Source organism: Adiantum capillus-veneris, chromosome 9 (genome assembly GCF_014529385.1).
Source record: "Adiantum capillus-veneris isolate H3 chromosome 9, ASM1452938v2, whole genome shotgun sequence".
Taxonomy (NCBI): Eukaryota; Viridiplantae; Streptophyta; class Polypodiopsida; order Polypodiales; family Pteridaceae; genus Adiantum; species Adiantum capillus-veneris.
In genome coordinates this window covers 100,065,155-100,088,476 of record NC_140939.1, presented here as the reverse complement: position 1 = coordinate 100,088,476, position 23,322 = coordinate 100,065,155, and the positions used below count along the sequence as shown (strand labels likewise).

General features: G+C 42.3%; 1 protein-coding gene across 1 annotated transcript in view; it reads right to left on the bottom strand.

Annotated features, from left to right (window-relative positions):
• LOC147450892 (uncharacterized) overlaps window positions 1-20,931 on the bottom strand; it is a 49,122-nt gene extending 28,191 nt beyond the window's left edge. The window contains exons 1-5 of the mRNA XM_086520544.1: window positions 20,898-20,931; window positions 20,740-20,819; window positions 20,015-20,094; window positions 19,857-19,924; window positions 19,234-19,298 (exon numbers count right to left, since the gene is read on the bottom strand). Of these exons, the coding sequence (XP_086376670.1) occupies window positions 19,234-19,298; window positions 19,857-19,924; window positions 20,015-20,094; window positions 20,740-20,819; window positions 20,898-20,931 (327 nt within the window). The remainder of the gene's footprint in view (window positions 1-19,233; window positions 19,299-19,856; window positions 19,925-20,014; window positions 20,095-20,739; window positions 20,820-20,897) is intronic.
• Between the last annotated feature and the right edge of the window lie 2,391 nt (window positions 20,932-23,322).

The following is a 23,322-nucleotide window of genomic DNA, read 5'->3' as shown; positions in this document are numbered from 1 at the left end:
AGAGAGAGAGAGAGAATGAGGGACTTTTGTGAATGAATGCAGTAGCACGCAGCGAAATCAGCACGGCTTTGTAGAGTCGGCTCCAATGGCGCATCTAATAGATAGAACCCTCGGTGTAAAGAAGCTCTTGAGAGCCAGAGAGCTCGCAAGAGGTTTTGAGTCGTTCAACGACATGCCAGAGGTTCTCAGAACCGACTTCATCAATGTCGCAAGACAGGAGGCCGAAGCCGGTAACGGGCCCGCGTGTGCACGCTGCGGGGACAGCAAGTACGTGAGGTTCAGGTATTTCAACAACCGTGCAAAGGGGCGGGGCTTGCAGCCTCGCTACAGATGCAGCTCTCCCACGACCTGCACTGTGTGGATGAGAAACAAAAGGATGTTTGCAGAGTTCACACTGCGCAGGGGGGGCTTGGCTCCTTTTCTCAGCAAGCAATGCCAAGCGTGGCCCAGAGTGGAGGATGCCAAGCTCCGCCTCGCATGGCAACTCGGTCCCAAAGGGTGCAGGCGCTCTCGTCGAGTCAAAAGGACGCTCAACGTAGACGCTGGTTTTTTGGCTGCTAGGTGTGGGATTGTCCCTCCCACGTCTTCATCCCCCACTGATCTTCCGCCAACTCTCCAACCTTCACCCCCTGCTCCTGCCAACCTTTTCCTCCTGCTCCTCCTCGTGTTCCCGATTATACCATTTTCGAGGGTCTGCCCGACATCCTTGACTTAGGTATGCCGTATAATATATTCTGTGTTTTGTGGCCAGCCTGGAATGTACATGCCCTACCTCTAACTATACGACATTCTTTATGCAGCAGATATGTAGCTCCGAAACTGGCATGGGGACATCGAAGAGAGCTTCATCAGACATATATATATATATGTATATACTTCGTCCATGATATCCACATGTGTATAACTTCTTGCAGGCGAATAGTTATTAGGGTTTTGCAACGCCTCTCGTCGGAATATGTATGTAAGCTGTAGCGAATGTTGCTTGTTGCTACCATAGATACCAAAGGCTTTTCATAGTTGCATGTAAGAAAATATCTGGACAAGGCACACTTATCCCAAAAGGAAATTGATCACAATGCATGGTGTGACCACTACCTTCTTCAAGGTTGATTTTGGTTTCTTTTCTTGAATAGAATTTACATTTTTTCTCATCATTGATAAGGATAGAAGCGCATACTTGATTGAATGTTTATGTTGGGCGCCATAAGTTCATGGAGTGATGATACTTGATCTGTTATGTTGCATATAAAACACACCTCGAAAGACCCTTCTAATGTATCTCGTACATGGGGTCTAATTGTACTATAGTGCTAAGAGAACTCTCTCTACAATTCCTACAAACATATAAGGGCATAACGCAAAAGCTTGCATCACACGTTCTCGATCATTGGATCAAAGCATCTTCAATGTCCTCCAAATCATGATTTTGGCATTTAGTCACCAAAACATGCTCACAGTGTGACTTGACATTGATAATTTCTTGACTTTGATAATCGAAGCATCGATCCTGAAGCGACCTCTTGTAGTGTATATATTACCTATAGCTCGAGTTCCATCACCATGCTACAATATACGGCTCATAAACTTCTCCTGACATTCTATATTGATTATTGGAACGCACCACTTCTTCCATAAGAATTTTGATGACTCTCAAAAGATGTGAGTACAAAAGAGCAGGTGTCTTTGGTTGGAGGAGGTCCGCTCTTCCATCAACCATACGAGGTCTGAAACTTGGCACGCATCCAAGGGAGCTTGGTCAGACATGCTTCTTCCATGATGACTACATGTATATAACTTGCAGGAGAATTGTTAAGGTTTTATCGCGCCCCTTATCAGATCAATATGTAGGGTACAACCATTATCACTTGTTGCAAGCATTAACTTCAAAAGAGCCTTGGTGATTCAATATGACTTTCTGTCTCCAATTAATTTGTTCAAAAAAAAGTATTTGTTTTCTTTGGCACTATACATCCCGTCTTGATTAAAGGAGTACGAGCGGAAGTGCGACGCGAGAGAGAGTGTGAGAAGAAGAGCACGACGATATGGTGAACTCGCTCTCTTGTAATGTGTAGAGCATAGTGAGTTCTTATTAGGTTTTAACAAAAGAATATGTGTACATACCTGGCGGCCCGCCCACTTACCTGGGCGACCACATTGGGATTTATACCCCAACAACCTCCCACTTAAAGTCCAATGTGGTACTTTAAGTGTGAGAGAAGCTACTATACAAGCTAATATACAAGAGATGTAGAGAAGTGATGTACTACCCTACACCTAACTGCTTGCGAAAATGCGCAAAGCTCTTTGAGGGAAGTCCTTTTGTAAGTAGATCAGCAGGATTTTTTGTGGTGTAAACTTTGACAAGATGAAGTTGCTTATCCTCGAGCATTTCCCTGATGAAATGATACTTCACATCCACATGCTTTGTCTTTGAGTGAAAAAATGGATTGCGAGCCAATTGTATAGCACTTTGACTATCACAATATAACACAGGCATCTCTTCTTTGATTCCCAAATCTATTACTAGTCGATTAAGCCAAATTGATTCTTTGCATGCCTCTGATGCTGCAACATATTCAGCCTCTGTAGTAGACTGAGTAACACAATCTTGTAATCTAGAATGCCATGATACTGCTCCACCAGCCAATGTAAAGACATACCCTGACGTAGACCTTCGGTTCTCTAAGTCACCTGCATAATCTGAGTCTGTAAAACCCTTTACACTTAGCTCCTGACTCCATAGCATATACGCATACTCTTTGTAGCTTTCAGGTATCTCAATATTCCTTTCACTGCCTCCCAATGTTTCTTGCCTGGGTTTGACATGTATCGACTTACTACTCCCACTGCAAATGCAATGTCTGGGGCGAGTAGCAATCATTGCATACATCAAACTACCCACTGCAAACGCATATGGAATCTTATCCATTTCAGTCTGTTCTTCCTCAGACACAGGACAATCTTGTTTGCTAAGTTTCACATATGGTGGCAATGGAACACTCAGTGCCTTTCCCTTCTCCAAATTGAACGTTGCAAAACCTTGTCAATATACTCTGTTTGAGATAACCAAATCAACTTCTTTGATCTGTCTCTCTCAATGAGCATACCAAGTATATGACTTGCCTCACCCATGTCAAACGATTTTGCCATCTTTGACTTCAAAGCTGAAATTTCTTCCAAGTACTTGCCAGCAATCAACATGTCATCCACATACAAAATAAGGATCAGCCAACTACCATCCTTAGCCTTCTTTGTATATAGACAGTGATCGAACTCACTACGTTTGTAGCCTTGAGAAAGCATAAACTTGTGGAATTTATGGTACCATGCCCTCGGTGATTGTTTTAAGCCATAAAGACTCTTTAACAACTGGCATACCCAATCTTCCTTGCCTTTCTCAACAAACCCTTCTGGCTGCTGCATGTAAATTTCCACATCTAAATCACCATGCAAGAACGCTGTCTTGACATCCATTTGGTGCAACACCAAATCTAATATGGCAACCAATGCAAGAGAAGCATCTCAATGTAGTCATCTTGACACGGGGAGAAGACTTCATCAAAGTCAATGCCTTGTTCTTGCTTAAAGCCCTTGGCAACAAGCCTTGCTTTGTACTTTGGCTGACTATCATGAGCGGTGATCTTATACCTGTAAACCCATTTACAAGGTAGAGCCTTTTTGCCCTGTGGTAATTTAACTAGATTCCATGTCTTGTTTTTATGCAGAGCTGTCATCTCTGACTGCATGGACAATTGCCAATTCCCGGATTCCTTCATTTGCACTGCTTCTTGTAACATGAAGGTCATTGCAATCAGTCAACATGACATAATTCATAGATGGAACAAACCTATCAAGAGGTCGCGTGACAGTCCAGATCTACGCACACACTACAAGAGGCTATTCATATTAGCGACGCTCACACAACGACGCTCAAAAAAAAAAATCCCGGCGTCGCTATGACCGTCGCAAATTTACAAAGAAATTTGCGACGCTCATAGCGACGCAGGCTGGGCAAAAAAATAACCGAGCGTGCCCAAAAACTCAGATCTCAGATTTGAGTTTTTCGGCGCCCTCAAGCAAGGAGCAGGTAACGCTCTCCCTCTCTCTCTCTCTCTCTCTCTCTCTCTCTCTCTCTCTCTCTCTCTCTTTCTTCTCACACACACACACACACACACACACGAGGAGAGGAAGGAGAGCCAGGTATGCTCCTTCCCTCTCCTCATTCTCATGTTCCCTTCCCCTCTTTCTCTCTCCCTCTCTCTCTCTCACAGACACACACATACACACACACACATAGTGTTTTTTGAGAGAGAGAGAGAGAGAGAGAGAGAGTACAAACAAAACAAAAACGCACACACACATACATAAACAAAGAATGCACACACACATTGAGAGAGGAAAAGAGAGAGAGAGCATGCATAAACAAAAAACGCACGCATTGAGAGAGGAAAAAGAGAGAGAGAATATGCATAAACAAAAAACGCACACATTGAGAGAGGAAAAGAGAGAGAAAACATGCATACGATCCAAAAAAACGCACACACATTGAGAGAGAAAGAGAGAGAAACTAATTTAACGTCGTAGGAAACTAATTAAAATTAAAAGACCTAAAGATCTAGCCGACGAGGAGTTGAACTCAAGACCTATTATTCAATAGGGAAATGGCATAATCAATCTATCATACTTGGCATGGGTGATAGAAAGGTTATACCATTTATCTCTTTTTATTGGCACACACATCCACACACGCGCACACACACAAGAAGAAGAGAGTTATAATGTCGTAGGAAACTATCTTAAAAGACGTTAAAGATTAGGTTATATGTAGACTTACATTAAATTAGATTTAGGTTTATTTTTAACTAGATTTACGTTTATTTACGCTAGATTTAGATTTACGTTATATTAGATTAGGTTTAGGTCTCCTTAGACTGCGATGCCTGCATGAAGCGGGTGAAGAAAGCCCTCAATGGAATATAGGGTATTGCTGCCTTCACTCATGGTGGGCTCCGTCGATCCAAAAGTACTGGTGAAATGTCTTCAGAAGATAGGGAAGAAGGTGGATCTTCAGCGGCGGCAAGAGTCACTACATCCCCGACACAATGACCATCTAGACAACCTCTAGTCATTCAACAGCAACTTCAAAGTTAGTAACAAGAGCAAGAACGGTCTAAAGGGCCAATTGCTGTCGTCAGATGTAGATAGAGATGAGGCAGCGTCACCGCCGGAAGTTAACTCTCACATCTTTAGTGATGAGAATGCCAACTCTTGCCGAGTTATGTGAAAAATTATGTGTTAAATCAGTTTTAAGGTTCTTATAATCCCTGTTAGTTTAGTTCTTTGTTTTTAATATAACATAATTTACATTAGATTTAGATTTATGTTATATTAGATTAGACTTAGGTTTATTTAGGTTTATCCACACACACACACACACACACACACACAAGAAGAAGAGAGTTTTAACGTCGTAGGAAACTATCCCAAAGACGTTAAAGATTAGGTTAGATGTAGACTTACGTTAAATTAGATTTAGGTTTATTTTTAGTTAGATTTACGTTTATTTAGATTTACGCTTATTTACGTTAGATCGAGTCCACGCAAGAATTACTTACGGTTTAGGGTTTAGAGTTAGACGAACAGTGAAAAGATCTACTGTGAAAAGATGTTAAGATGCTGTGAAGTGCTACAGCTAGAGAAGAGGCAAAGGGGTTTTGTCCACTACATGCAGTATCATGTAGACGTGGGTGTGTAGATTTCTTGTACCCACAAATATAGGTATTGACCAATAAAGACGAGATTATAACCGGTGGTTTTGATCTCCGTGCACCTCTAGACCGAGGTGTGCGGGGATTGGACATGACTAGAGAATGTGAGGTAGAGAGAGAGAGAGAGAGAGAGAGAGAGAGAGAGAGAGAGAGAGAGAGAGAGAGAGAGAGAGAGAGAGAGAGAGAGAGAGAGAGAGAGAGAGAGAGAGAGATAAGACGAAGAATGCAATAGAATATTAAATTTGTTGTCCAGGTTATAAGTTTTTTATCCTCATTATGAGTAGTGACGAGGATGTGGGACCGTCCAACCGAAACACCTATCTCTCAACGAGGGTCTTATGTCCTTGTAATCAATGCAAGCATGCTGTGCGACGGACAAGACGTGTTTCTTTGCAGCACGTTCGTGAATTTGGCGAGTTCGATCCATCTATTATAGATCGAGTTGTTGCCAATTATAACTCGTCGGACTCTGACGCTGGCCAACAAGCAGCAATCTTGCAACCCAATAGACGTGTTCGCAGGCGCTTTGGTCAAGCAGCATATGTGAGGCCACAAGATGTAGCCTCTGACAGCTCGGGGGATGATCATGCAGAGCACATTCCCAACGAGGCAATGTTTGAGCCCGAGATTGATGAAATGATCGAGACGATCATGGATTCAGAAAGGCTTATCTATGATGATATGAAAAGTGAAGCCGATACGCCATTGTATAATGGAGCACGTATGTCTAGATTGAAAGCACTCCTGGTTCTTCTCAACATGCAGGCAAAGTTTGGATGGAGTGACACTAGCGTCACAGCGCTTTTCAGGTGATCTATTACAATTAGTTTACTTTAATAAAACTCTAAATGTATAATGATCTGATAGATTTTTACACGACTGTATCATATTTTTATGTTGTGTAGATTGCTGAAAGAGCACATACTACCAGCTGACAATGTGATGCCAGATTCCCGAGATGAAGCAAGAAAGATTTTGCGAAACTTGGGGATGGATTACAATTCTATCCACGCTTGTCCTAATGACTGCATTCTTTTCAGAGGGGAATACATAGACATGGAGAAGTGTCCGAAATGTGATTCCGAAAGATATCGAGTAGATCTCCACGGGACAAAAATTCCACAAAAGGTTTTGCGACATTTCCTCTGCTTCCTCGCATCAAGCATTTCTTCGAATGTAAGTCCATGGCCGCCCTAGCATCATGGCATGAGGAGAATAAATCTTCGGATGGTGTGCTACGAATTCCTGCAGATTGCGTAGCCTGGAAACATATAGATGGAACATGGTCGGATTTTGCCAGGGAAGCTCGAAATTTGCGCTTAGGCCTGGCTATGGATGGCGTAAATCCATTTGGTCAAAGATCAACATCTTACAGTGTATGGCCCGTTGTCATCGTCAACTACAACATTCCCCGTGGTTGACTACGAAGAAGGGGCACCTATGGCTAAGCTTGATTGTGCCAGGGCGATATAAAGTGGGGAATATGGATGTGTATCTTCGTCCACTATTGGAAGAGCTACAACAATTGTGGATTGGCATAGAGGTGGTGGATATGAGCCGACACACAGGACGACGGAATGCTTTGATCAGAGGCATTCTAATGTGGACCATGCATGACTATCCCGGGCTAACAGAATGCTCAGGTGATCTATTGACACTCCTCACTCAGACACTGTAAATCTTGTTTTTTCCCATAGTTGATCTATTATCATGTGTATACATGCAGGGCTTCAAACAAGCGGATACAGAGCATGTGTCACATGTGGACCTAGACTGAATGCACGTAGGGCACCCTCACTGAAGAAGCAAATCTACGAAGGTCATCAAGCGTATCTTCCAGAGAATCATGTGTTACGCGACGGCTTTTTGGGAAGAGAGCCACCAAGGATGTCTGCACAAGCATGGTTAGAGCAGAAGGAGATGTGCGATGACGGATTGCCTCCAGGGATGAAGAGACTATCTCTATGGTACGAGTTACCATACTGGCCCCGACTCATGATCAATCACTTGCTCGATCCAATGCACATATTCAAGAATGTGGGTAATCTACTATGGGACCATCTGACCGGCAAGAAAGATACTTTGGGAGCCAGAGTTGACCTTAGAAATGTGGATCGTATGGAGCAATATTGGCCGCAAACAGCGTCTGATGGATCGATAAAACTCCCTAAAGCACCATGGATTTTCACAGGAGCCCAAGAACGCAAAGTAAAAGAGACCATTCGATCTTTGCGGACCCCCACTGGCGTAATGCACTCGCTCCGAACGTGTTTTACTAAAGAAGGAAAGCTTACCGGTTTGAAGTCACACGATTGGCATAAAATGTGTCAGGTACGTTCATAGTGGACTTTAATATCATTGCATAAAATGTGGACTTTAATATCATTGCTGCACATACTTTACAGTTTATTTTACCGGTTGCCATTGAGGGATGTTTGTCTCTCGACATCCGTAACACAATCTACAAACTTGCAAAGCTGGTGCAATGGATCTCACAAAAGGAGATCAACGTAGACTCCATACCATTCGCCAAACTAAATGCTGCGGAGCTTGTGTGCATGTTTGAGAAACATTTTCCTACTACAATGCTAACCATTCAGGTGCATCTTCTTGTTCACATAGTTGATGAGGTGGAAATAGCTGGCACAGTTCATTCCAGATGGATGTTCTTCTTAGAACGTTTCATGAAAACGCTTAAGGGATATGTGCGTCAAAAGGCACGTCCGGAGGGTAGCATGGCAGAAGGTTGGTTGGTATCAGAGTCCCTAGTGTACATTGGAGAGTGGCTAGACGGATTTGATAAAGCCCGGGACACGCTATGGCGAACCATAGATGATGAGCGCATATCTGGGATTGTCATGTGCAATCTCGGTGTTGAGAAGAAGATGACGGAAGATCTAGAGGCTAAAATCAACCGATTTTGCATGCTTCACAATCCAGTGATGCAAAAGTGGATTTCACAATATGAGGATGCAAAGCAAGAGCGACAAAGGGCACGAATCGAGTGGAGACGGGGAAGACGACCACCGATGCACTATCCAGCGGTTCTGGAGAGCCTACCAACCTTCATGAGCTTAAGATGGTTGCACAACCAATTGAAAAGCGCACAACAATGCGGTGACGAAGTGACTGAGGAAGAGTGGGAGTACTCTCGGGGTTGCGCGACCAAGGTAAGTTTGCAATGTACGACTAGCAAGTGACTTTATTTATAAACGTTTGAACGGCCACTCATAATCTTTGTTCGTTGTAGTATAAGTCATACACAGCAGCATGGTGTAAAGGTCGACATTTTAGGGTGGAACGAATCAACAAAAAGCGTTTTACTCAAGATTGTGGAATCATGGCAAAATTTGAACAGTCTAGTCGACGACGTTCCTCTGATGCAGATCCTGTGGTGGCGGAACTCACTTACTTCGGCACGCTGCAAGAGATTTTGAGGATCGATTACAGAGGATTTTTTGTCGACTTGTTCGACGTGCAATGGTTCAAGATAATCATGGAGGGTCGCAACGCTACTGTGCGTAGAGGAGAGTCTGGTTTTCTTGAGGTGGATTCTACTAAGAAATGGACTGACCTAAGAGACACTTTCGTACTACCCGAGCATTGTGAACAAGTAAGTATGTAAATAGTTAACATCCCCTTTTACAAGTTATGTGCTTGAAAGCTCTCATGTAAGTTATGTGGCTCTGGCAGGTAATATTTCATCCTACAAAGTCTACATCAAACTGGTGGTACGTCATAGAGGTAGCCCCTCGTAGTGCAAGGACGTATGAAGGCTACCATGTGCCAATCACAACGGCATCAATGGAGGAGATCAGAGAAGATGCTCAATCAGAAGCCGCTGCGGTGGTGCCAGACGAGCATCAAGATGCTACTACTCTATATGGGGTGCATGCAGAGGAGCTACAAAATGAAACAGAGGATATGTGTTTAAACGGAGAGCTCTATATAGATATAGGAAGTTATGCTGAGTTATGCGAGGATGAGAGAGAGATCTCTTAAAGCCACAAATATTGTATTTGAAAAATTTTGCTCCGTGTTGTAAAAGCTCTGGCTCTCTAAGTACCTTCCATGGTGTATAACGCTCTTTTCTACTCGCGCTCACATCTTTTGATTGAAAATTCTGAGTTTTCGACTTGCCTCTTCTATCACTCAATTCATTGCGTCATTGTATTTATATGCGTCATTACGTCATTGTATTTAATGGTCTTTGCGTCATTGTCTACTCTATTCATTCAATATTAAGTTTAAATATTCGTGTGTTTAATGCAGGTATGGATGATGAGGAGTTTCTTTCTTCTTTGTCACCGCAGCAGAGACAGTGGTACGTGGAGCGTCATCGCTCTGGCGCATCATCGCGCGTTCCTACTCCATCCGCATCTCCCTCTCTTTCGGAGCATTCGGCGCGCTCCGAAGCTTCGGCGTCGACGAGACGAGCTTCACACTCGTCTAGACACCGGCGCTCTAGTGGTGGCGGTGGCGGTTGTTGTGTGGGGATTCCGCCACCGATGCCTCCACACCGCCTCGTGTTCGACGAGGCTCTTTACCCTCCCCTTCTTTGCCCGCCCCACACACCAGCCACAACATCGCCATCTACGCCAGGTTTTGCACGGCTGACTGTTCCTAGAAGCTACACACCTCTACCTACTCCGCCAGGAGCCACCCCACTCGACACTCCTCGCTTCGGGGCCCAGACGCCGGTGGAGACACCTGACGTCCGTACCCCCATCGACACGCCGCTAGAGACCCCTGCCGGGACACCCAGGTTCACGCGTCACCGGCCAGAGGGCTTGTCTTACTCCATCGACTTCAGCGGCGGCATCATCATGGATGATGACGGGAAGAAGGTGATCTCGCGCATGCGTGGTCTTTGCTCTCAGCTGTTTAGACACTACATACTAAACAAATGGAGTGAAGTACCAAGTGATTTAAAAAACAGAGTCATCAGCATACTTCATGATGAGTTTCCGTTCCAACACGGGATCAGCGCTTCAATGAAGACCTGATGAAGATTCGAATGCGCGAATACTGCAAACACAAGCGTTTCGAAGTGCAAAAAGCAATCAAGAATGGGTGGAACAGGCCAGATTGGCTGGCCAAAGAAGATTGGAAGAATGCGAAGAAAGCAGCGCGCGAGAATCCCGACAAGTGGAAGCAACAAAAGGATGCAAGCCAGAGCGCGAGTAGAGGCAGGGAGCTCGCACCACTTGGGGAGCGGTGGATGGGCATCATTTGAGGCCGATTTTGTAAGTGTTTTCGCATTGCTCTTTATGTTCGATAGTTTAGGGTTTATGAGTTTTTTAATTCTAACATAATGAAATCTTTGTATGTTTTGACAGTGGTCGATGACAGGACGTGATCCCACACCGTACGAGCGCGAGTACGCAGGCAGGAAGGGCTTAAACGCCCTGATGGACATTCTCAGTTCTCGCGGCGGCATGGTTAGTATTAGGGTTTACTCTTTTTTATTTTTTGTATTGTTTTATAAATGTCGTTATATGTTTATACTTACTGAAAGCTGTCTTATTGTCTTTTTTTGCAGAATCCGACAGATACGCCGCTTGGACGCGATGAGACGTCTGACTAGACGACGTCAGTTTAGCCGTAGCTAGATAGCATTAGTTTAGGGTTTCTCATAGCTTATGTATCATGAGACGGATTTTATACGTCTTTTTGAACCATGTATATTATTACATTTGTCACCGCAGTTCCTTTTGCCAATCAATTCTTTATGCCTATGATGTTGTACAATTGTCATTATTACATTTGCCAATCAATTCATTTTGCCTATGATGTGTACAATTGTCAATTTTGCAAACAATGCGTCTTGTGGGTGACTATTTTGGGTCTATTATCTACCCTTGCACTTTTTTTAAAAAGTGAATCAAGTACAATATGGTTGATGGGTGGCAAGGCATTCAATGCCCTGCCACCAAAAAAAAATTCTCTCGGGCGTCGCTATAAGCGTCGCTATTTATGGCTCTGTAGCGTCGCTATGAGCGTCGCTATAGTCTTCAGTGTAAACGTCGCTATAACCGTCGCTATGAGCGTTGCTATGAGCGTCTCTATATAGAGACGCTCATAGTGACGCATATAGCGACTTATAGCGACGCTCATAGCGATGCTCTCGTAGCGACGCTCGTAGCGACGGTTTTAGCAACGCCGGGGGTTATAAAAACCCAGTGTATTTCCGTCGCTAACAGCGTCACAAGAGCACAAAACCTCTTGTAGTGACAATAGGTGGCTCAGGATCAGGCTCAGCCACACCTGTGGTTCCACTCTATCCTGTCCTTGCTCTTTGAGCTCTGACATTTTGTCTTGCACGTGGAGGTCCATCTTCTTGGAAGACAACTCTTCTAATCTCCTCAACCCTCTCTGTTTTAGAATGATATTTGGATTCATTAAAGTGAACATCATTGCTGCGGACAACCTTTTGGATTCGGGATCCCAAAGTCTGTACCCATCTCACCAGAATTACCATAGCCTAGAAAGATGCACTTTCTACTCTTTGGCTCAAGTTTGTTCCTAAATTCCTTTGGAACGTGAGTATATGCCTCACAGCCAAAGACTCTGAGATGCTTGTATGAGGGCATTTTGCCTGACCATACCATCTCTGGCACTGAATCCTTCTGCAAAACCTTGCTAGGAGATCTATTTACAAGATGAACAGCTGTTGATACAGCTTCAGCCCAAAACCCATTTGGCAGCTGTGCATTAGACAACATACTTCTAACCTTCTCTTGTATGGTCCTATTCATCCTCTCAGCAACACCATTTTGAGGAGGATTGTAAGGAGCAGCAAGTTCACGTTTTATACCTTTTGACTCACAAAAGTCCTGAAAGGCCTTTGAAACATACTCTCCACCATTGTCAGTGCGTAAGCATTTAAGCTTCTTGCCACTCTGATTCTCCACAAGTGTCACAAACATTTTGAAAACACTAAACGCTTCATCCTTGTGCTTGAGAAAGTAAACCCATACTTTCCTCGAGTAATCATCTATAAATGTCATAAAGTAAGAAGCTCCCCCTAGAGATAGGTTAGGCATAGGTCCACACAAATCACTATGAACAAGTGCCAATTGTGTATCTCTTCTACTGCTTCTATGCTTATGTGGATTCTGTGTTTGCTTACCATACAGACAATGTTCACAGAATTCAAAATCATTAAATGAAAAGCCAGGAAAATAACCAGAACGAGACAAGATTTCCATTCCCTTCTTGGACATATGTCCTAACCGGCAATGCACACAAAGAAACGTTCGGTTGCTCGGTTACATTGATAACATTTTTAGAGACATTTGATACATAAATCATGTAAGTCCTCCAGACTTTACTCCATGTGCTGTTGTCATAGAACCCTTGGATATCTTCCACATGTTCTGTCCAAAAGTGGTGACGTAGCCAGCATCATCAAGTAAACCTGTGCTGATCAAGCTCTTTGTAATTGCGGGAACATGTCTCACATTCTTCAGCGTGAAAGAAGAGCCATTCTCAAACTTCAATTGTACATCTCCAACACCTAAGATCTCACATGTCTGCCCATTGCCTAGCCGAACATGATCTTCAGTGGGCACATAAGAGGTAAACCACTCCTTGTTTGGAGACACATGAAGTGATGATGCCCTGAGTCTATAATCCAGTCACTCAGTGCATTTCCATCATATGCTGTAAGAAGAGCTGAGCTAGTCCATTGTATTCTTCAAGAAGTAGATGTCTCCTGACACTAGACTGTCATCCTCTGCAACAGTGTTTGTCACGTTTATTTCTTGAATCTTCACTGAGGACTTGTTCTTCTCACCATGGTCTTCAGCTTTCTCTTTGCCTTTTTCTGCTTTCCATTCTCTGCAGTCTCTTTTCATGTGACCCTTCTTTCCACAATGGTAGCATTCTATGTCACTCTTGCCTTTAGCACTGAGGGACTTGCTACGAGACTGATTCCTCTTTCCACCTTTGTACTTTTCTTTGGTCCTTCCCCTGACAACTAAGGTTGTTCCTTTGCCTTTGTCCATTGTCTTTCTATTGGTTTCTTCAGTAAGCAGACTTCCTTCTACACCTGCTATGTTCAAACCATCTGGAGGTGCAGAATTACTCAAAGCTATGCGAAAAGTGTCCCAACTTTCCGGCAATGTGATCAACAGGAACATAGCTCTAACAGGTTCATCAAACTTGACACCTTGAGCTGACAACTGACTATAGATTGTGTTGAATTCATTCAGATGATTGGACATAGGTGTCCCTTCTTTCATCTTCAAGTCAACAAGCTTCTTAAGCCAGTATACCTATGAAGCTGCACTCTGCTTCTCATAAAGATCACTCAGCTTTAACCATGCTTGATAAGCCGACATCTCATCTGCTACATTGAATTAAATGCTTTCTGCCAAAGTCAGCATAATGGTAGAAAGTGCCAATTCATCCATTTCGCTCCATTCATCTTCGTCCATATCTTCTGGTTTTATCCCCTTGAGCTTTATAGGTTTTATCTGCTTCTTTTGTACCAACACGTGCCAAATCTGCTTCTTCCACAATGGGAAATTGGTTCCATCCAGCTTCTTGATATTGTAAAGAGCAGTGTCCTGTGATCCAGCCATAGCTACGCTTCACAGTGGTTTACTTTCCTGGGAAAAATTCGGCAGAGTTTCCCCTGTAAACTGACCTCTGAACCAATATCAACCTGTCAAATGAACCAAGAAAGCTTCAGATTCTGCATAATTTTGGCAGAGTCTCCTTTGTAAAATGGCTCTGGTGTACTAAAAAACAGACCAAAAAACAACTCAAAAAACACCGTCTCTCTGACACTGTAAGCTGTGGGTAAACCTGTCCTGCACCTGTATTGTCTCTCACTGTCCTGTCACTGTCCTATAAGCATAGACTGCGACAATGCCTCAACGGCAGTAAAGCAAAGATGCAATCCCAACTGTCTAACTCACAGTCAATACATCCTAGCTGCCTATCTAAGGGTGCTCGAGGGATCGCTCCAAGACCTGTATCACCCAAAGGATCTCAACATTCGAGAATCCCCCAGCTCAATAAAACCTCACTCAACCCTCAACAAAGGCTGCAGTAAATCTGACAGTACATAGACTTCCCACAAAGTCATACATCCACAAATTTCCCACTGTATGTTGTAACCGCTGCGGCGGTTTTTTGCTGCGTGACCCATAGCCAGCAAACCCTCAACAGACATACATCATCTCTGACAATACATCCCATGTGGAAGTACCTGCAATGTCAGGATGAAATCTGGAATATCAAGCAGCAAACACAAGCTACCTGATGAACTAGGGGATGTCGCCTACAGTCTGTGTGTAGATGCGCTCGTGTCGTATGTGACACGCCTCCAAGAACTGTGAGCCGTCCTTCGATGTGTAGACAGCCACAAATCAACACTCTCGGAGTGTCGATATCCTCAGCACCTGCAGTGGTAGGCCGAAAACCCCAAATTTGCAGAGTCGGATCTGTACCCGTCGAGACCACGTAGTCGAAAATGGCCTACGCAGACCTTTGTCGAAGTGGAACGGTGGCCAAGATGACCTCAGAATGAAATTCTGACAACACCGATCCCTTTGGGTTCGCCCACGAGATTTGGGGCCGTGTCTTCGCCTGTCGAATTTCACTCCAATCTGAGTTGGTGACCCTAGCCACCTGCAGTGCTGCCCCGAGCCTCGATCTGAGCTCTGATACCAGTTGAAGGAGTACGAGCAGAAGTGCGATGCAAGAGAGAGTGCGAGAAGAAGAGCACGACGATATGGTGAACTCGCTCTCTTGTAATGTGTACAGCATAGTGAGTTCTTATTAGGTTTTAACAAAAGAATATGTGTACATACCTGGCGGCTTGCCCACTTACCTGGGCGACCACATTGGGCTTTATACCCCAACATTGATCCCCTAAAAGAATGAACCACATTGGAGAGAGAGAGAGAGAGAGAGAGAGAGAGAGAGAGAGAGAGAGAGATGACTCATTGTATTGCAAAACAATTTGATAATGCATGTACCTTTTAAAATGAAAGTCTTTTTGTGGAGAATCTTTGTTGGGGCACTCCCCATTGATGTATTAGAAGCTCAAAAATGGTTTGACAATGGCAAATTTTTTCTCTGTAACCGATTGGAGACACTCGTGGAGTGGTGGAATTGGTGGAGTTGGTCTAGACATTCATAGTGTGCTTGATGGGCTGTTAAGTTTCCTAAGTTTTCTACTACTTTGGTTTTCTTCAAAATTTTGGATGATGCTCAACTAATTTTCTTGCACTCGCTGTCCTCAAATTGAAACGACGCTCAATGTAACCGCTAGCTTTTCTACTGCTAGGTGCGGGTTGTCCCTCCCAAGTCTTCATCCCCACTAATCTTCTGCCAACTCTCCAACATTCACCCCCTGCTCCTGCCCAACCTTTTCCTCTTGCTCCTCCTCATGTTCCCGCCTATACCATTTTCGAGGGTCTTCCCGATGTCCTTGACTTAGGTATAATATATTATGTGTTTTGCGGCCAGCCTGGAATGTACATGCCCTACCTCTAACTATACGACATTCTTTATGCAGCAGATATGTAGCTCCAAAATGGGCATGGGGACGCATCGAAGAGAGCTTCATCAGACATATATACTTTGTCCATGATATCCACATGTGTATAACCTCTTCCAGGAGAATAGTTAATTAGGGTTTTATCGCGCCTCTTGTTGGAATATGTAGGCAGGCAGTAGAGAATGTTGCTTGTTGCAACACTACTTATTTCCTTTTCTCTTATTGTTCAGCCAAGGGGGGAACCATAGATACCAAAATCTTTCCATAGTTTCATGTAAGACAAATATTTGGACGAGGCACAGTTATCCCAAAAAGAAATTGATCACAATGCATGGTGTGACCACTACCTTATTCACGCTTGATAATGGTTTCTTTTCTTGAATAGGATTTACATTTTCTCTCATCATTGATAAGGATAGAGGTGTATACTTGATTAAATGTTTATGTTTGGCGCCATAAGTTGATGGAGTGATACTTGATCTCTTATATTGCATAACACACCTCGGGCCTTCTAATGCATCTTGTACACGGGGTCTAATTGTACTATATTGCTAAGAGAACTCTCTCTACAATGCCTACAACCATTTAAGAGTCCTTACCCATGAGTTGTGTTTGACATAGGATAGCCATGTCCAAGGACACAACTACTTGAGCTATCTAAAATTGCATCAAAAGCTGAAAGTCATGAGAGATCAGAACCTATCGCAGATTAATTTATGTGAAACGACATTGGCTTGAGGAACTACTCATGTTTACATAGTACTATTTCCTTCTCATATCCAAGATATCATCAATATGTGATTCATAGAATCTAAAGCATACATCACTATGAAAATCTCTAATTGGTTATCGCCGCCTTTTATAGCGTTTTGTAGAAAAGAGGTCCAGAATCAGGTAGAGGGGGAAGAGAGAGGAGGGCGGAGGGCGCTTTTTATGATTTCAAATATTATTTCAACGGGGGACACATTGAAGAGATCTTCATCATACATATATACTACGTCCATGTATCCACATGTATATAACTTCTTGAAGGCGAATAGTTAGGGTTTTTCCACGCCTATTGTCAGAATATGTAGGCTGTAGCGAATGTTGCTTGTTGCGAGTACTTATTTCGTGTTCTCTTATTGTTTACCCCAGGGGAACCATAGTTGCATGTAATACAAATATATGGACGAGACACAATTATCCCAAAAAGTCATTAATCACAATGCAGGCTATGACCACTACCTTATTCAAACTTCATTCTGGTTTCTTTTCTTTAATAGACTTTTTATATTTTTTCTCATCATTGATAATGGTAGAGGAGCATACTTGATTGAATGTTTATGTTTGGCACCATAATTTGATGGAGTGATACTTGATCTCTTATGTTGCATAACACACCTCAGAAGGCCTTCTAATGCATCTCGTACATGGGGTGTAATTGTACATGGTGTGACCACTACCTTATTCAAGCTTGATTTTAGTTTCTTTTCTTGAATAGGATTTACATTTTCTCTCATCATTGATAATGATAGAGGCGCATACTTGATTGAATGTTTATGTTTATTACACTATCGCAGATTGATTTATGCCAAACGACATTGGCTTGAGGAACTACTCATGCTTTCATAGTGTATACTATATCGTTCTCATATCCAAGGTATCATCAATATGTGATTCATTGAATCTAAAGCATACATCACTATGAAAATCTCTAATTGTTTATTGCGGCCTATTGCCGCTTTTTGTAGAGAGAAGCTCCAAAATCAACTGGAGAGGGAAGAGAGAGGAGGGCGGAGTGGGCTTTTTTTCATTTCAAATATTATCGTGTTTATTTCCGCAATAATTATTGCTACAATTACCCGTACGTTATTGGCACAAAATTATCGTGTTTCTTTTCGAAGCTCAATTTAGCACCTAAACATTCAAATTAGGGAAAAAAGATTTGAAAAAATGGAACAATAGTTAGCTATGTGGGATTACACTTTATTACAACTAAACTAATCAGTATCACTTGATTAACATAATTTAGCATGCTTCACAAAATTAGAGAGAGGAGGAGGGGAAGGAGAGAGATGAACGGATGACACACCCAAAAAATTTCATAACTTAAAAGTATACAAAATGTTTATGATTCATTTTCCAAAAGATCCCTAGAAGAAGCGTCATCCAATTCTAAGCCCATGGCTCTTTAATCAATAAGAGAGAAATAGAATTGTCCTTTGTGGATGCATTTGCTTCATCATCTGTGAATTTTTCATCCTCTATCTCATCCATATCATCATCATCATAATCATACTCTCTAAGACTTGTGACTGCCGGACTTGAATCATCGATCTCCCTCTCCTCTGTCTCCCCCTTATCCAAAGTAGGAGGTAAAAGAGGGTCGAAGATGGTCTCCAATTCATTAGTGGAAAAAATGGTTCTCCCTCGAGGTGTTATGGGAATTACAAACCAAAGTGTTGGTTGGTGGATTGTTGGGATATAGATGATCTATTGAAGAGAAGCTCAAAGTGAGTAACATTGGTATAGTTAATGTTACAAGCAAATAAGAATAAAAAAGGTAGTTACTCACTTGCTCACAGTTGCATGGCAAAACTAAATTGTCATACCTCCCTGTGTGATGCACACTAAAGTCCACCATGTAGAGGCCATTCTCATGCCATCTAGACACATTTGCAAACCACATGCACTCTAGGATGAGGTTATAAAAGGTTATAAAATTAAGTATCCTTTCAATAGTTCCACAATACCTGACTTCACCACCATCTGTGTCAAGTTGCCCATGATTCCACAGTCCATGGTGGTTCTATGCTCGTCAATGTGGCATGTGTGAAAGTGAAGACTCTTTGACCACATCGAGTTAAAGGAAAGGCACTAGAAAATAGGAAAGTATCTTTTTATCAATTACAAAAATAAAATCAAGAAAAAACGATACAATAAGGTTTAGGTATATGAGTACTCTACCTTTGGTACGTAGCCACCTGCATACTTCCATTCTTTGTCAGTGATGTCTTCTCCACACGCTTTTGCTTCGGTCATTCTCTCATGAATCCAGTGCGCACTAATAAGAATTGGGAAACATGCAAGGTGTCTAGGCACTAGGGGTACCCTCCTTCCTCCATGAACTTGTTTCCATGTTTCTCTCTCTTGCAAACACCTTGCCTTTGCCATTGTTCACAAGTCCACCTACTAGGTCATAGCTTTTGCATTAAGAATAAAAAATTATTGACCACTCGTGATAGATTCATGATCATATCCATATCAAAAAAAAATCCCTTTCCATTTGGAAAGTGTGAAGTCATCCTTGTATCCTCCTCATTTGACCACATGCAAGGCATTGAAGGATCATCTTGTGCTAAGATGTAAACTGCAAATGCCTCTTGCACGATCCACCCTTTGGCTATGCATGCCTCTCGTTGAGATCATAGCCACACCAAAATCTTTGAGGGTCTTTAAAAACCTCTCTAAAAAAAACATACATCATGCGTGAACTACTCCACATATAGAGATCTCCTCAACCAGTGAACCAAGAGGTGGATTTGCCTAAGAAGAATCGATCAAGGAAATGCATCCTCAATGGCATACACAGTTTTCTGCTGCAAGTGTTTGAGCAGCTGGGATAGCATCTATTTCAATTTCCTTGGAGCTCACAAATCTGCAAGAAAACACACAAGAATACACTAAGTGCTAGTTGAGGTTATTGTGTATATAAAAAAATGTAGTTGAGTGGAGTCTTGTGGTGCACCTTACTAGCTCTTCAAGTTTAAAAATAGCATCCATGACTTTCTTGTCTCGGCATACACACATACTCATCGATAGAATGAACTACAATGTAAATTAGAGGAAGGGAAAATTATATGTTTTCTAAAAAACCAACAATAGAGAGAATACAGATATGGACATTAGTTGAACTATCTTGTGCCACTCATGGTACTTCAACCCATACAATTCACGCTTCCACCTTTCTTCGCTTTTGTGAAATCTCCCTTTAAAGACCTCATGTATCCTGTTGGTGTGGGAATTGACACAATGATACCCTTCATTTGGTCCAACTCTTCTTTGGCTAGCATCCGTGGCACTTTAGGAAGCACAATATTCACGTTGGGGACACAGCGTGGAGTAGCAAAGGCAAGGAGACATTTCAAGACCCTCAAATCCTCCCTTGCCCCTCATGAGTCCTTCTTGCCAATAATGTGGTCCCACAGGGTGTGGGCTACATTATTGAATATGTGCATGGGATCTAAGAGGTGTTGTATTTTTATGTCCTTCCAATATGAAAACCTTAAAAATATGGAATACCTTGACATACCTTTTGGTGGATTACTCGGACTCGGATTGTTTTTGTAGTGCTCTTCCCAAATAGTTGCCCAATTTTTCATCACGAGCTTTAGAGGCATCTTCCCATTTGCTGGAGCATTCTTGTGCTTTATGACCTTGCAATAAGAAATGATGGTTGTTTGGATAGATTACCTTGCACAAGGCATCTGGCCTCTCTATCACCAATAATGGCCCGCAAGTAGCACATGGATTGTGGCCCAATGTGAACAACCCTGCATACATATCATATCATTAGAGAGAAGCTTTAAACTAAAGGGAGAGAAATAGAGAGAGAAGGGAAAGGGAGATACCAAAAATCTCTCCGAGTCCAAGATAGTCGTGCATAGTCTTTTCCACATAACAATTCCCCTTACAATGGCTTTCTCCCCCCCCCCCCCCCCTTGGCTCCTTTTCTCAGCAAGCAATGCCAAGCGTTCCCAGAGTGGAGGATACCAAGCTCCGTCTCGCATGGCAACTCCGTCCTAAAGGTTGTAGGCGCTCTCCTCAAATTAAAAGGACACTCAACGTAGCTGTTGGCTTTTCTGCTGCTAGGCATGGGATTGTCCCTCCCACATCTTCATCCCCCACTAACCTTCCACCAACTCTCCAACCTTCAACCCCTGCTCATGCTCAGCCTTTTCCTCTTGCTCCTCCTTGTTTTCCCAATTATACCATTTTCGAGGGTCTTCTTGACATCCGTGACTTAGGTATACCGTATAATATATTCTGTGTTTTGTGGCCAGCCTGGAACGTACATGCTCTACCTCCAACTATACAACATTCTTTATGCAGTAGATATGTAGCTCCGAAACTTGCACGGAGACGCATCGAAGAGAACTTCATCAGACATGTTTACTTCATCTATGATATCCACAAGTATATAGCTTCTTGCAAGCAAATAGGTAATTAGGGTTTTGCAGCGCCTCTCATCGGAATATGTATGTAGGATGTAGCGAATGTTTCTTGTTGCAAGTACTTATTTTCTCTTCTTTTATTGTTTACCGGGGGGGTACTATAGATACCAAAAGCTTTTCATAGTTGCATGTAAGACCAAAAATCTAAACGAGGCACACTTATCCCAAAAAGAAATAGATCACAATGCATGGTGCACCCACTACCTTATTCAAGCTTGATTCTGGTTTCTTTTTCTTGAATAGGTTTTACATTTTCTCTCATCATTGATAAGGGTAGAGGCATATACTTCATTAAATGTTCATATTTGGTGCCATAAGTTGATGGAGTGATACTTAATCTCTTATGTTGCATAACACACCTCAGAAGGCCCTTCTAATAGATCTCGTACATGGGGTATAATTGTACTATAGTGCTAAGATAACTCTCTCTACAATGCCTACAACCATATAAGAGTCCTTACCCATGAGTTGTGTTTGACATAGGATAGCCATGTCCAAGGATACAACTACTTGAGCTATCATTGTATGCTTCTGTCCAATATTGTAGTGGCTTCAATTCCATATTGATATCAAACGTGAGGAAGAAAAAACAATTCTTCCATAACTCGAAAGCTTGCATCACAAGTACCCATAATGAAAATCTCTCAAGAACTTCATCATTGGATGGCAGCATCTTCAATGTCCTCCAAATCATGATTTTGGTATTAAGTCACCAAGGATAGGAGCAATAAAACCCCATCACCACTATCTAAAATTGTATGAAAGTCATGAGAGATCAGAACCTACCAGTTTATTACACTATCGCAGATTGATTTATCCCAAATGACATTGGCTTAAGGAACTACTCATGCTTACATAATACTATGTCCTTCTTATATCCAAGGTATCATCAATATCTGATTCATAGAATTTAAAGCATACATCACTATGAGAATCTCTAATCGTTTATCGTGGCCTTTTACCGCGTTTTGTAGAGAGAAGGTCCAAAATCAGCTGGAGAGGGAAGAGAGAGGAGGGCAAAGGGGGCTCTTTTCATCTCAAATGTTATGGCATTTTCTCCGTGCTTATTATTGCCATAGTTACCTCTATTATTGCCGCAAAAATTAGTGTGTTTATTCTTGAATCCCAATTTAGTGCCTTAACTTTCAAATTTTGGCTTAAACATTCCCTCCTTCTCAAATTTTGATGTTTTCAACCCCCCTAATAAAAATTAAAGAAAATTATATGAAATTTTCAAACAATAAAAAATATATATAAAAACATGGAACAAGAGTTATCTATCTGGGATTACACTTGAGTATAGCTAATACTATAAGAGGAGTTGTCTATAACCGCTAACATTGCCGCAGAAAAACAAAGGAAAAAGGAGAGAGAAAAATTTGCGGGAGCGGCAATAACCGCGGCTATGGATGCAGTAGTGGTTTTTAAGCAATAAACACTATAGTAGTCGCGGCAATATACCCATTGCTATTACCACGCCAGTTGCCGCATTTATTACCACGCTCATTGCCGCTACACGCCAATGCAAAAATAAAGGTGCTCATTTGGGCCACCCAATTTTGGGTGACCCAAATGAGCACCTTTATTTTTTATCTGCAGAAAAAAATGAAACATCAATTTTTTTTTGGAAGATTATAAAAAATACCAGAGAATTGAAATTGAATTTACTTTACCTTGACAATTTAATATGCAAAAGTTACAACAAAAAGTAAATAGCTATATATACATTGTGCCACATTGGGACTTTACGAAAGTTTGGACAAAATATTTTTCTATCTAATCCTCCTCTATCTCCCCGTCGTCCAGAGGCACTATATTTGAT